This window comes from Typopeltis vanoorti, chromosome 8 (assembly GCF_054136105.1).
Source record: "Typopeltis vanoorti isolate ZY-2024b chromosome 8, IOZ_Tvanoo_1.0, whole genome shotgun sequence".
Lineage (NCBI taxonomy): Eukaryota > Metazoa > Arthropoda > Arachnida > Uropygi > Thelyphonidae > Typopeltis > Typopeltis vanoorti.
In genome coordinates, this window is record NC_143556.1 from 10,880,593 (window position 1) to 10,895,272 (window position 14,680).

General features: G+C 35.2%; 1 protein-coding gene across 1 annotated transcript in view; it reads right to left on the reverse strand.

Annotated features, from left to right (window-relative positions):
• The window catches only part of LOC150103729 (sulfhydryl oxidase 2-like), a 162,499-nt gene that overhangs the window by 26,590 nt on the left and 121,229 nt on the right, over window positions 1-14,680 (reverse strand). Inside the window, exons 7-8 of the mRNA XM_090397064.1 lie at window positions 11,870-11,983; window positions 9,380-9,524 (exon numbers count right to left, since the gene is read on the reverse strand). Of these exons, the coding sequence (XP_090253190.1) occupies window positions 9,380-9,524; window positions 11,870-11,983 (259 nt within the window). The remainder of the gene's footprint in view (window positions 1-9,379; window positions 9,525-11,869; window positions 11,984-14,680) is intronic.

The following is a 14,680-nucleotide window of genomic DNA, read 5'->3' on the forward strand; positions in this document are numbered from 1 at the left end:
GCACAAAGTGCCTTAGACGATAGAAATATAAGATCTGATAATGTTGGAGTCTTGACAAGCAACAGACTGATTTAGAGGAAAATTGTAGATAGGAAGTAAGTAATGATGTAAATTTTTCATGTAGTACTATCATATCCTGTACACACCCCTTGAGGGTATTTTTTTTTTCCCTCCAGATATACAGGGTGTTTCAAAAAGAATGTCCCGATTTGAAAATTGTATATCTCTGCAACCATGAACCACACACACACACGGTAACGGATTACATATACAGTAATCCCTCGATTAATGCACCACTGATTTGTGCGTCATTTTTTTTTGATACCCAAATTCGATTAGTGCACCTATATACATCTTAAAAATAAATGTTACAGATTTAAAAAATTTTCTATCTATACATTTTTATGGCTAACTATTTTAAAAAATCACTCACCAGGATGAAATAATTTAGTTACAGATTTAAAAAATTTTACAAAGTTATTTTTAATGGTATACTACACTACTTCCATGTACACTATGTTCCAAATTTTTACCGCCAAAATTTATGTCGTATGATATAGTATACCCACAGATTCGAGACCCTTTGACACTTCTGAGCATGTCACAAAAAGGAAAATCCATTCCGATAATAGGGTAATCACCCCATCTTCTGGAATGAGTTGTTTGTTATTACATGTCGGAAAATTAACTTCTCTTTTACGATCATTGTTATTTTTAAAGTGATAACTATTTTGCTTGTATAACAGTTGAGAAATTTTATCTATAAAGCAAGTGATTTCGCATGTTGGTGACCAATTCGTACGTCCGTCATTTCTTTCTTTCTCCCCTTCAATGATAATGTCCAAGAGTTAATTAAACCTCATTCTGAAGAAATGAGCGATTTCGACCTGCTAAATTTAGATGCACAGCGGGAAGATCCCGAAGAATATGAAGAAAATTTAACCACTCATAGTCAGCCAAAAGGGATTTCACAGAAACAATTTGAAAATATTTTTCGTACAATCGAAGTTTTTAAGCAGCAATGCTTAGAGGCTGACCCTGATCAAGAGAGAGAGAAAGAAGCAGTAAAATTTGCAGAAGAGTAGAAGAGGCAATAGGGCCATACTGTTGGTTGTATGAAAAAAAAAGAAACAAAATGCCGGCCAAACTAAGTTAGCTCAATTCTTTGTTAAGTAGAATAATAAATTTATATTCCAAATATGTTTTATTGTCTTTCAGCTTCATGGTTTTCCTTTAACGAGACCCTGAGACATACCCTAATTCTTTTATAAAAAAATTAAGAGTCAAAAAAGAAATCTGAGAAATGAATTATACATTTTCCCATAGGTTATTATATTCGATTAATGTGCCTGTTGTAAAGAATGCATTAGGCGCACTAATCGAGGGATTGCTGTATATATTTTGTAATGTACCACATTTTCATCATTAAATATAATTATTCGAAATCGGGTCATTCTTTTTGAAACACCCTGTATTTTAATTTAATTCTATAACACGCTACTGGGATTCCATTGTAATGATGTGCCCCAACTATGTGCTATTCCTAGTATTGTTTGAATTAACATCTTATTACTGTGGTTATTACGTGTGTTTGTTTAGTGATAAACAATTTTGTTGTGCCACAGCTATAGCAGCACTTGTGCATGGATTCAGTCATTTTCATGAAGGATGGGGTCCCTCTTCACATCAGCTAATCTGTACAGAAGGCACCGTGAAATGTTCTTGAACATTTCAGCCACGAGTGTTTCCCTCTGCATGGCCATTTCAATTACCTGATTTTGATGACCCCTCTGTGACTTCGGGCTCTGGGAATTTCTCAAAGACAGGTTTTATCAGAATCATCTTAATAACATGCCAGCACAAAAAGACAGCATAATGCAGCATGTGTGCAACATCAGTCCTTATTAACTGCATTCTGCTGTTGAACAAACTGTGCAAAGGATGCAGTTTGTGGCAAACCAGGAAGGTCAGCACATTGAACAGTACAGCCCATGAATGCATAATGGAAGAGAAGAAAAATGTGATTTATGCTTGTGTTGTTTTTCTCCTTCTTACACATATACAAAAAATTTTCTACATCTACATTCGGTACATCATATAGCACCTCTGGGGTTAATTTTAGAAATACTTTATTCCCCCTCCCCTCAGATATTGCTTCCACACAATGCCCGATGTATTCTCAAAGTTTCACAGCATTTGGATCACTGGGTGGTGCTTCACAAATCCTTAAACAGGGATACTTTAATTTGATCATCTTGTATTTTTCCACTTTTGTTTTTTCCTCTTCCTATGAAACAGCGGATTAATACTGATAGCAAAAGGTGCTAGACTATTTACATGTACTGGTGGGGACATAATGAGTAACTGAAAATTAAATATTCAAAATTAAAAAATAGTACTCAAAAACTATAGAATAACACATATTCTACAGTAAATAACTTTATTATGTAAATATTTCATGTTATGTATCATAAGACATCATCAGTACAATTATCGAACAACAATAGGAATTGAATTAAAACACAGTAGTGTGCATAAATTGGAATACCTCTAAGTATACAGCCCCGAGTTCATGGATTAAAACTAATGGGTTGAAATTAAAACTAATTAAATTAAATTAAAATATAACAAATTTATTTAATACAATTCAGGATACAAATTTCCCAAATTTTGGAAATAATGAGACAGTCATTCCAATTAAGATTAGGTCTATGAAGTAAGGCTTTAGCACTTTCTTTATATAAATGTTCATGTTTATATATGGATCTATGTAGCGGCTTAGTGTTTTGCCATTGGATCCTGTGGTTAGCGCTTTAAATTCCACACTTGCAAGGCCAGATTTGTGAGGTTTCATAAGCTAGATGTGGTCTTGATGTTCAGAGATACATTTATTCCATAGATCTTCCTGTTTGTCCATAGTAAGACAAGTTACACGAACATGGTATTTTACATACGCCTGATAGCATTTTACACAACTGTATATGTAGAGGGATTCCAATTTAAGCATGCAAGCTATTGTTTTTTTTAATTCAGTTCCTATTGTTGTTCAATAATTGTACTGATGACGATGTCTTATGATACATAAGACATAACATACATGATACATAACATGGCACACATGTTATTTTATAGTTATGGATACTCCACAGGTTTTACTATATAAGAAAGTCTTATTCCTTCATGGGGAGCCAACAGCATAAAAGAGTAACTTACTAGGAAAGCTTCAATTGAAACAAGGTAAGCAGCATGCCAGAATCTCATTTTTAAAGAAGTGCAGACATGCTAAATTAAATTGGCAGGTGCTCATAAAATTTATCAAAAAGCTAGCCATTCAAAAAAGGAAGGAAATTGGCATTAAATATCATAAAAACTACAGAATGGGAAGTTGATCCGTCAAATACAGTATATCAAGACTTGCTACACATGGTTATTAATATTATCAAAAAATAAAATAAAATGCAAGCATTAAAGCATTTTAAAAACATATCGTAAATCTCGATAAAAAAAATGCTTAGCATTGTTAGAACAATCTAAGAAAAATACAACTAAAAACCTGTTGACAAATGGATTGTAAACTCATCTGGCCATCTTTAACTGAAGATGAGCTGAATGTACAAGCATGAGGTCATAAGTTTGTGCTTTTTGCCCAAACATATTCCCAATTTAGATTTCATACACAACATCGAAAAGAACACCAGTCCTCTGTCTAGTATTGAAGCTAACAGACCATGGGAATTGAATATTCCACTATCAGAATTAAAAGCCTTGAATTCTTTAAAATGAAATAAAAAGATAGTTATTACCAAAGCAGACAAAGGTAAACCACCCTAGTCTTAAATGCTAAATCATTTGATCAGAAAATGAATTTACTGCTTTGTGATCGCAATACATACTCCCAGCTTAATAATGATTCGTACCAAAAGTCAGCTAAAAAAACTCAAGTTACTGGATAAAACAACATTCATAGATCAAGAAACCATCAAAACAGAATATACCATGCAAGACTTCCTAGAATATATGGTTCATACACAAATTACGTAAAAGTAACTGTCCAGTTAAATTTATTGGAGATTCTATAGGCAGCCCTATGTATAAAATATCAAGATTTCTGTCTAACTGTCTCCTCATTGGCCACTCAACTTCTTTGAAAAAAGTTCCATAAAATTTCATACAAGAAAAAAGACATTAAACTGGCAGATACAGACATGTTAGTAAGCTTTGACATTGTCTCTCTTCACTAATATCCCTCACAAAGAGACAAAAGAATTTCTAACTCAAAACTTTCCCTTGGATGTAGCGAAATTATTCAAATTTGCAATTACATTAGGTTAATTCACATGGAAAGATAAAATATATAAACAAGAGGAAGGAGCAGCAATGGGCTCACCCTTATCATATAACCTAGCCAACTTTTTTCTGGAACACCTAGAAGAAAGAATTTTTGATTTTGACCCAAAACCAACAATTTGGCTATGGTACATTGATGATGTCTTTGCAATTTGGAGTCACACAGAACCAGAACTCCTCATTTCTATAAAAGACCAACACCCTACATTCTTGTATCAAGTTCAAACTAGAAAAAGAATCATCAAATGGTATTTCCTTTTCTGATGTACACATCCAGCGTAAGCAAGATGGATCCATTTCCACTTGTCTACCAAAAACCAACTTTTTCAGGTCACTATATCCATAATACATCAGCTCACCATCCATCTCAAAAATATGGCATAATAAAATCTTTAGTATCAAGAGCATACAAGATTTGTTCTTCTGAAGAATCGCTAAAACAAGAATTAGACATTGAGAAACAGCCTTACTAAATGGATATAATCCAATAATAATAACCCAAAATATATATAATCAACTACTCTCCTATAAAATCAACCCAGACAAGAAGAAGCCCACAGGACTCCTATACCATATATTAAAGGCATCTTTGAAAGTATGGCAAAAATAATGAAAAAAATCAACTCGTTGCTACCTATAAACCCATCAACCAAATTCACAACTTGCTACCTTGTCCAAAAGACAAACTCTCACCAATGATGCTACCAGACATATACAAAGTACCATGTTTGCGTAACTGGTCTTACTATGGAAGATCTATAAATAAATACATTCCTGAACATCAAGACCACATCTGGCCTTGCACAATGTGGAATTGAAAAAGCTAACCACAGGATCCAATGGCAAAATGTTAAGCTGTTGCATAGATCCATATATGAGGGTGGTCTGAAAAGTTCTCGAGCTCGACCATAGATGGTAACGTTATCAGCAAGATTTTTTTTTCTAAGTTGGTACATCTGTCATAAGCATCCATGTGAAATTGCAAGTCATTCTATCAAGTAGTTTGTTTTACATAGCTATCTGAAGCAAAAGTGTTGTCTGTATCCCTTGAAATGGATAAAACTAAGTATCGTGCAGTTATAAAATTCTTTGTAAAAGAAGGTTTAATGCCAAAAGAAATTCATTCAAAGTACTTAAAAGTTTATGAGCACTCTTCTCCTTCATTTTCGATAATTAAGAAATGGGTTGCTGAATTTAAAGGTGGTCGTACCAGCCTTGAAGATGATTTATGTGAAGGACGTCCAAAATGTGTAACAATACCAGAAATCATTGATCAAGTGCACGATATGGTATTGGATGACCGGTGAGTCAAAGTGAGTGAAATTGCTGACTCTACAGGCATTTCAAAAGAAAATGTAGGATATATTTTGCATGAAGAATTGCAAATGAAAAAGCTTTGCACAAGATGGGTGCAGTGCTTGCTTATAGCAGATCAAAAATGCACCTGCATGAAAATCTCTGAACAATGCTCGGAGCGTTGTAACAAGAATAAAACTGATTTTGTGCGTCGATTTACTACTATGGATGAGACTTGGATTCACCATTACACACCAGAATCCAAACAGAAGTCAAAACAGTGGACAGAAGCCGGTTGTTCAGCACCAAAGAAGATAAAGTCAGTTCCATCAGCAGGAAAGGTCATGGCCAGTTCTGTCGACAGGGTATAGCATATAGAAAACCTGCCTCATGGCATGGCTTAATAAGGGCACTCATTCAGTCATATTGCGGTAGGCACTGTTGCTATGCTACAATTCCAGTTAGCGTAGCAAGTGCAGAAAGAAGTTTTTCCAAGCTTAAACTGATTAAAAATTATTTGCGAACAGCAATGACCCAAAAAAGATTGGTTGGTTTAGCAACTATATCGATATAGGCGGACATAGCTTATAATTTAAATTTAGAAGAGCTCATAAACAGTTTTATTGTGCGATATCCCAGTAGAGCAAACATTTAATTAATATTATTATGTAATAGTTTTGCATTAATGTCTCTCTTGTAATAAAAACAAAATAGCAATTGGAGATTTTCTTATATTTTTGTCTTATAATCCATCAAGGGCAATATTTAATTGTTTGCTCAGAGCACGGTCAAATCTGTTGACAACCCTGGCCATTGTATCGGTATTTTGGGATGCTAAAGGCATTTTGTTTATTAATTATCTTGAAAAGAGTAAAACAGTAACCAGGGAACATTATCCCGATCTTTTAACCAGACTGCATGAAAAAATTCATGAGAAAAGACCTGGTTTGAAGAAGGAAAAAATCATCTTTCATCTGGACAATGCATTTGCCCACAAAGGTGTTTTGGCAATGAGAAAATTAAGGGATCTGCACTATGAATTGTTGGAAAATCCACCCTGTTCCCCTAGATTTGGCTCCCTTTGACTTCTATCTCTTCCTTAATCTAAAACTCTTCCTCGCTGGTCAGCATTTTTCTTCGAATCAAGAAGTGCCTTCTACTTTTGTTTTATCTGTTTTGCAGGACAAAAAACTTTCCAACTTCATACTAGAACAGCTAACTTAAATGCAGTTGAAAACTTGTTATAAAATTCCTCATGTCCTAGATCAGACTAAAATTTAAGTTTTTTCAACTGAGGGTCATCATCACCCTTGCACATGCACACTAGCTAAAATATGTTACTGTTACTAACTGTACTACAAAGATTCCCCCCACCCTCCAGCAACAGATCAATGAAGGCACAGTACATGTGTGTGCACACACATGTGAAGTATAGGAGGAGGAGGCATCTCTGTAGTCACTAATGCCAAAGTTGGAAAATAAGTATGATGAAAAAAAAAAATTTTTTTTAAATTTTTATTTTTGGAAATGTTGCAAGAAATCATCTTACCGCATATTATCGCGTATAATGCGATTCACGTATAATGCGAACTAGAAATTTTGTTTGAAAACTAGCCCTAAAATGCCATGTCCATGTATAATGCGATCTGTTAATCTTGTTCCATAACATTATAAATAATACAATATGAATTAACGAAAGAAATATTTATTTTAAAACAAAATGTCAAAATCCTGTAAATTCTTCTTCATCTTTTGAGTCGTCAAACATTTTATTTATAAATTCATCTGTAGGGATTGCATCATCAGTGTAGCAGTTATCATCATCGTCTTCATGATCTCCAATTTGTTGTGCATCATTATCACTTTCGTATATGACGTGATCTTCAGATCCATCCATTGAATTACTTATTCCACATTTAAGAAATGAGCGTTGAATCATTTCAGATGGTATCGAATCCCATGCTTCTTTAACCCAGCTGGTGAGTAGGGTGATCTCAGGCTTCTGAAAATTCCCACTCTTTGTCATCTTCAGCAAACCAGATGACATCCATTCTCTCCATTTTTCACGTAAGTGATCTTTAAATGGCTTATTCAAGCTGACATCAAGCGGCTGCAAAAAGGAAGTTAGACCACCCGGTATGACCGCTAGGTCTATATGTAGCTCACGTGCTTTCTCTTTGCTTGCCTCTGTTAAATGCGCCTAGAACATATCCCAGACTAGCATGCTTTGTTGACGTAACAAGCTACCTGGATGTATGTTCCATACTTGATCCAGCCACAATTGTACACCTTCTTCATCCATCCAACCTTTCTGATTGGCGCGAACAATTACACCTGGTGGAAATTTCATATGCTTCGGAATTTTCTTCCTTTTAAATATCATTGTTGGCTTTAAGTTGGTTCCATCTGCCATGCATGCTAGAACAACGGTAAAATGCGTTTTTTCATGTCCTGTTGTTTTTATGAAGACACCCTTTTCTCCAACTGAGTTTACTGTTCGATTCCCAGGCATATCAAAGTACATGGGCGTCTCATCCATATTGCCAATTTGGGAAAGTTCATATCCGTGACACTTCCGTAATTTTACGATAAACTTATGGAAGGACTGCACTTTTTTGTCAAACTGCTTAGGTAACTTCTGTGCAATTTTTGTTCAGTGTCGTAATGTTAATGCTTTGCGTTCCATAAATCTGTTGCATCACCCAGGCGAAGCAAAAAAAGATGAAATACCTAGTGTGTCCTTGAATTTACCATTCTTGAGTTGTAGAGCTTGAAAATGAATTGCATTTCTTATTACTATAATGCCATCTTGTCGTTGCGTCAAAATCCATTCATTTAGCTCTTCTTCGAGTTCTGGAAAGGATGCTACATCTCCACGATGGGCACGTTTCGTTTTGGGGATTTTTTCAAGACTGTCTTTTTGCTTATGCCAAAGTCTAATGTTACTCTCTGCTACACCAAATTCTCTCATAGCAGCACTGTTATTATGTTCTTCTGCAAACTGCATGACACGCAATTTAAATCCTGCTTCAAAAGATGAACGTTTATGTTTCTGTTGGCTCATTTTCAGGCTAGGTTTGTTTAATGAATAATATTTAAAATGAACTGTAGCTAAACCGATATACCTAACTGTGCTCTATCATTCGGCGATGGAGAGCGCATCCGCAGATATGATGCGCGCTCAGTCGCCGAATGCGAGTGGGTCAAGTAGATTTGGTTGCATAGGCATTAGGTAGTATATATTTTGTGTGCAAGTCTAATAAGATGTTATATTTTTTAGGATCAGCATATAATGCGAACCCCTAACTTTAAGTAGTATTTTTTACCATAAATTTTTCTCATTATACGCGATAATATACGGTAAATTTAAAAGGGATATCAGCTACAGCCAACGAGTGCAAATGCCATTTGGGCTAATGAGTTTTTACTTTTGTTCCTTATTTAAAAAAAAATAAAATAAAATATGGATCGTTGCATTATGACATCAGTACAGTCAGAGAAGAAAACTGAGAATCTTACTTTGAGAGCAGGTATGAAGTATAATGAAAGATGAATGTACTCATATCAATCAGAATAATTTGCACAATTCATTTCAACCCTCTTAACCTATAAAATGTATCTAATTTCAGACTGAGGTGAATTCAAGATCTCCCCATCTTTTATTTTTCTGAGACTTATTTTTCTCTCCTAAATCAAGAGTATATTGTCATTTATTATTAAAAATATTTCCACTCACCTGACTTAGAACAGCAAGAAACTGTTTAAGCGCAATGAGGCTTTCTCCACCAATGGTTTGGTGAACTGCAATTTCTTGATTTAATAAATAGTTAATAGCATTCTCAAGATCTACCATATGCACCTGAGTAATACGACGAACATTGCTATATGAAAAGAAAGCATTTATGAGGTATGGCGGGTATAATTTTATTTTCATTCTTTGAAACTGGAAAATAATAAGGCAAAACAAAAAATTAACTGTGAAATTTCTAATTAAACTATAAAGGCAGAGGTGTCTGATTAAGCAATTATATACAGGCAGATCAAATATCAAATTGCATCCACAAAAGTTTAGTAATTTATGCTGAATTTAGTATAGTAGGATAGTTAGGAGTTAAATAATCTGAGAACCTGGAAACTCAATCTAAACTGACTGTACCAATTTTTTTTAAATTGGAAAATAAAATAATAACAAGTGCTTGAAATCTGGTAAATATAATAACTATATAAATAATTAGAATGGGTTAAACTCTTAGGTTTTTAAAAACTAAATCTTCTACATATTTCACTGTCTTTTGGTTGATAGCATCTTCAGGAAGATTTTAATGAACATACAAAAAATCTCAATGTTTCAGAAGCCATTATTTTATGAATAGTCAATCATCCACTCAATATGAGTATTAGTAGGCACATCATGCACAGTCTGTATTGCGCTACTTTTATAACCAGCAATCATTCATAAGTGATTGCTGGTTATATAGGTCTTGAATGCTACATATATGGATTAAGGGCTTCCATATGTCATGAAGTATAATTTCTTGGTTTCTATTTATTTATATAATTGATAAAAAGTCCTCCTAGTTGTTAAAAATGATGAATGTTTAAGGTAATTAGAATCCCATTTGAGCTGTGAATACAAATGAAAACTTGTATTTGAATAAATTGGCTTCAAAACAGGAAATTAATTCATTTTCCAACATTTTTCTAATTAACTAAATGTAATAGTACACAGTCAGCGTGATGCTATCATCTCCTTATTAATTTGCTTCGTAAGGTAAACCCATGAACAAAAAATAATTCTTAGATGTAATTAAGTGCCTTTTTACCCTTTTTCAAAACTTTTTTTTTTTCCAATAACCATCCACCAACATCTTCTGCAACACTTTGCTAAAGATGTCAGATATAGAAACCAACTTTAATGTAGAACTTTTCAGGTCTACAATAAGCAAAGTGGTGGTTTTACATCAGGTGACGTGATTCATCTATCAATGATGGATGCTCACAAACATCCATATTCAGTGGGATTTGAACACGGACCAATTGGTTAGACAGTAAAAGTAAAAGACCCATTCAATTTTTAGTGGCCACCTGCAGAATTAGATGAAAAAAATGTAGCTTTTCACTCTGTCTACAGTACAGGGTATTGTAGTCACGGAGTATTTTAGCAATAATGTTTTCCTGCTTAACCAAGCAAAGTAAGAAGAATTATAATTTAATAAAGGAAATATAGAATGTTTGAGGATTTTAGTCATTTTATTTGAGGATTCTGACTAGTTTGGAACTAGTGGAGCTTGTAAAGGCCCTATTAATAAACATATCCTCTAAGTTCTTTAATAACAGCATATCAAAACAAGCGTCAGACAGAGGCGAAAGAGCTGTGGCCTTTTGCCTCTGTTCATCTGGGTTCATCCAGATGAACAAGCTGATATATACCAAGTATTCTGGGATGCTTCAGAAATCCTACATCAGTGCTACTATAATACAGAGAAAAATCATAGAATCTACAGAGATGCTAAATATCAATTATCCAAAAGTAAATCCAAATTTCAATCTTTCTGATTGCTACAAAGTGATGATTCAACTATTGCACAAGGAAAAGCATGAACATGCAACAGAGCTATTTAAAATTATTAGATTCCAATCTAATTTTGTTAATATCAATGATATTAATGAACTGTTTGCTATGTACAGATTCTTATGCAATTTCTGCACTTAAAGTCCTTTAATAACAACAAAACCAGTCAATGTTTGTATAAATATATACAATAGTGTAGTCCATTGTTGCTACCATCAGGTAGCAACAATGGAATATGGTTACTTTTTTTCTTGTAATACGAATCTTATCCACAAAATGCTACAAATCTATAGTACATTAATACAAGTCTTAAAGTGGACTAACAGATAATCTGGAAACTACTCTAGCGTCCAAACATGATACATGAACCAGTTCTTTCAGGCAATTCAGTTCTCCAATAAACATGGTGGTGTTGGTGATTTCACAGTGGACAATGAGAATTATCTCCCATCTAAAAACTTCTATCCATTCCATTCCATCATGAGATGTGTAACTCCATCTCATGATGGAATGGAATACAGCCTGCCAACCAGATGGCAAGCATACATATATAAAATTATGAATTAACAATAAAAATGCAAATTAATATTACAAACTAATGAACTTTATACATTGCAAAAATGTTACTTAGGGACTCAATTTCTGAAAACTAACTTTTTAAGCTTGGATTTTTCTTCTTGTGCACTAGGCAGGTTACTGGACTGTAATGTTTTGTTATGTCCTCCCAATACATCTACAAACTTTTGCCTTGCTACAGAGTGTGGAAAACTGCAAAACAAAAACATAAAATTTACTATTATGTTACTTGTATTGGATATATCAAAGTCATTATCAGAGAAGGCAATCAGCTAACTGACACAGATAACTTAAATGATCACATATCACAGTATTTCATTCTAAGGAAAAAACAGATTTTGTCTAGAGAGAGAGAAATGAGGGAGGAGATTGTAAGTGCATGAAATGGATGTATTTGAAACATAGTGTATTCTGAATGACAACAAGGTGATGGGAATGCATGAGACTTCACCATGTGCTTTAAGGAAATGTGTCAAGATCATAAATCCTGGTCTTCCTCTGGGTTCTTTTCCTGCCACCAAATACCTGTTCTGTACCATTTCTCTGCAATTCTTTTTAAATCATAAATCACCAGAGATTAGCTCTACTCACACATTCTTGAATACTAACAGCATCAAGTTCCTTTCCTCCTAATATCTTCATTATTCATAAGATTCTTTCATTGAGGACACCTGTTCACTCCCTAATTTTCATTAAAATTAATGATCTGTGATCACTAGTTTTGATCACCTGCTTTACTTGTAATCCAACACTCAAATCATTAAGTTATTACTGGTTTGACCAGAGGCTTGTATACTGCCAGTGTTGTGACTAATTTCTTATTTAATATAAATTTATCAATTAACTACTCATCATACTGTCTTTACTTATTCTATTATCTATTTTACTATTTCTGATGTTTCTAAGTGGTAGATGTCCTTCATCACCTGGTAAAATACTACCACATTGCTTATTAGAGGCTTGAAGTGGATGCAGCCATGTTCGGTTGCTATAGCAAGGGTTCCAGTTTCTGTCCCCTCCCGCATGCAGTGAGAGTGATGCCTTCAAAGACATATGAATCTCACTGTAGGGTGTCTGGGCTCTCCTCCATTTGAGGGTACAGAAGTAAAACAGTTCCACTGGCCAGCCATTGTTTGTACATGAGACCAAACCAGGTAGTAACAAACCTGGGGGCTTCCTGATCAGTTAGCAAAAAATCTTGCAACCAGGTATTTTGCCAGTTCATGACTGGAGAGAGACCAAACATTGTGGCTGCAGGGGTTACTGTCGAGGCCAAGCATGGACAGGAGACAGACTTCCCTCTGTGTGGGTGGTGTGTTTGCAAGTCTGTAACCTCTCACTGCATGCACCACTCTATTTATTTCTTTCTCACCAAACAACGAACCACAACCAAAAGAAATGTGATTTTACTGCAGATCTCAAAAATTCTCCCACAAAATATAGTTAAAAAATAACAACAAAAATCCAACCAAACAACCCACCAACACTAATTCTTACTAAAAAAAAAAAAAGTTTCCACATCCACTTCACCAACAACCATGACCTAAACTGCAATACAAATAATGTGCACCACCACCTACAGTCTAAATCTGAACTACTATTTCTTTCAGAACCCTAACTGGTATATCAGTTCATGAGAACTAATATACCATGCCATAGACTGCAAATCCTTAAATCCCATTGTTTGATCTGCTTTGGTTCAAAATTTCTCTACCAAATCAACCTACCCTTTTCATATGCTGCTTCTATCACTCTCCAAACTCTGTCAACCATTCTGATCTCTTAAAATTTCTCTTTCTAAAGCTCAACTTTTTGCAGTCTAAGTACTCCAATTCCTGATCAAGAGGGCAGGGATGCTGAGGTGTTTGCCATCAACAATTTCACAGTCTCGTGTCTTCTGGTAGTAGAAGGGTGCCAACGTACCTCCATGACTTCTATTCCTCCTTCCCACGGAGTCTGACTACTGCTTCAGTTCTGATCCAAACACCTGCTCAGACTGAATAACAGAAACCATCCTCACAGGAATGAAGGCACTGATCCATTCTACTCCAAATTTTCAGAAACCATCCTCACAGGAATTGTGTACCAATGCTATAAAAAAAAAAGCCTCTGCATACCATAATTGGCTCAAGACCAAAACTTCAGCTGTTCTCTCTGCCTACACTGCAACCCACAACAGCTGCAAAAGAATCATCACCAAGTCCAAGTCTAATGCTGCAAACTTGCCTCCTGCTCAAATGGCAGTCAATCCTTCTGGTCCCCTGGCAAAGCCACTGAGTCCAACTTCTGCCCACACAGGTTTTCCACCAATCTCACATCCAGATGGTACTGTAGTCACCTCACCAAAAGACAAGGCTAACTTACTTGCATCACTCCTCTCTTCTAATTCCTGCATTGATGTCTGCTCTCACAGACTTCCAATCCTATCGATAGCTTTTCCAACGACAGTATACTCCATTCCTCCTTTTCATTCGACAAACCCGTTAGCACTCAAGTATTAAAATCCTCAAGATCTACCACAACCAGGGATCTGAACTCAGATCCTCTAGTTATATCCCAGTGGGACAAGGACAACCTTGTAAACTTCCATGCCACCAAAACCCAGTTCTGTCTGATCTCTTGCAAAAAAGAGCTCACATCCCTCTCCCTTACCTTCAGTAATACTTAGATATCTAAACACGATCAGATTTCTCTTCTTGGACTGACTTGCACCTCCAATCATTCCTGGCACAACCATATTTTAACTATAGCTTCTGCAGCTGCCAAAAAAAAAACGTACTTTTTTGCACAAAACACTACTCACACCTTCACAGCTGCTAACTCTATACAAAACCCAAATCTGCCCAGTCATGGAATATTGCTCCCATATTTGGGGAGGTGCATCAAAAT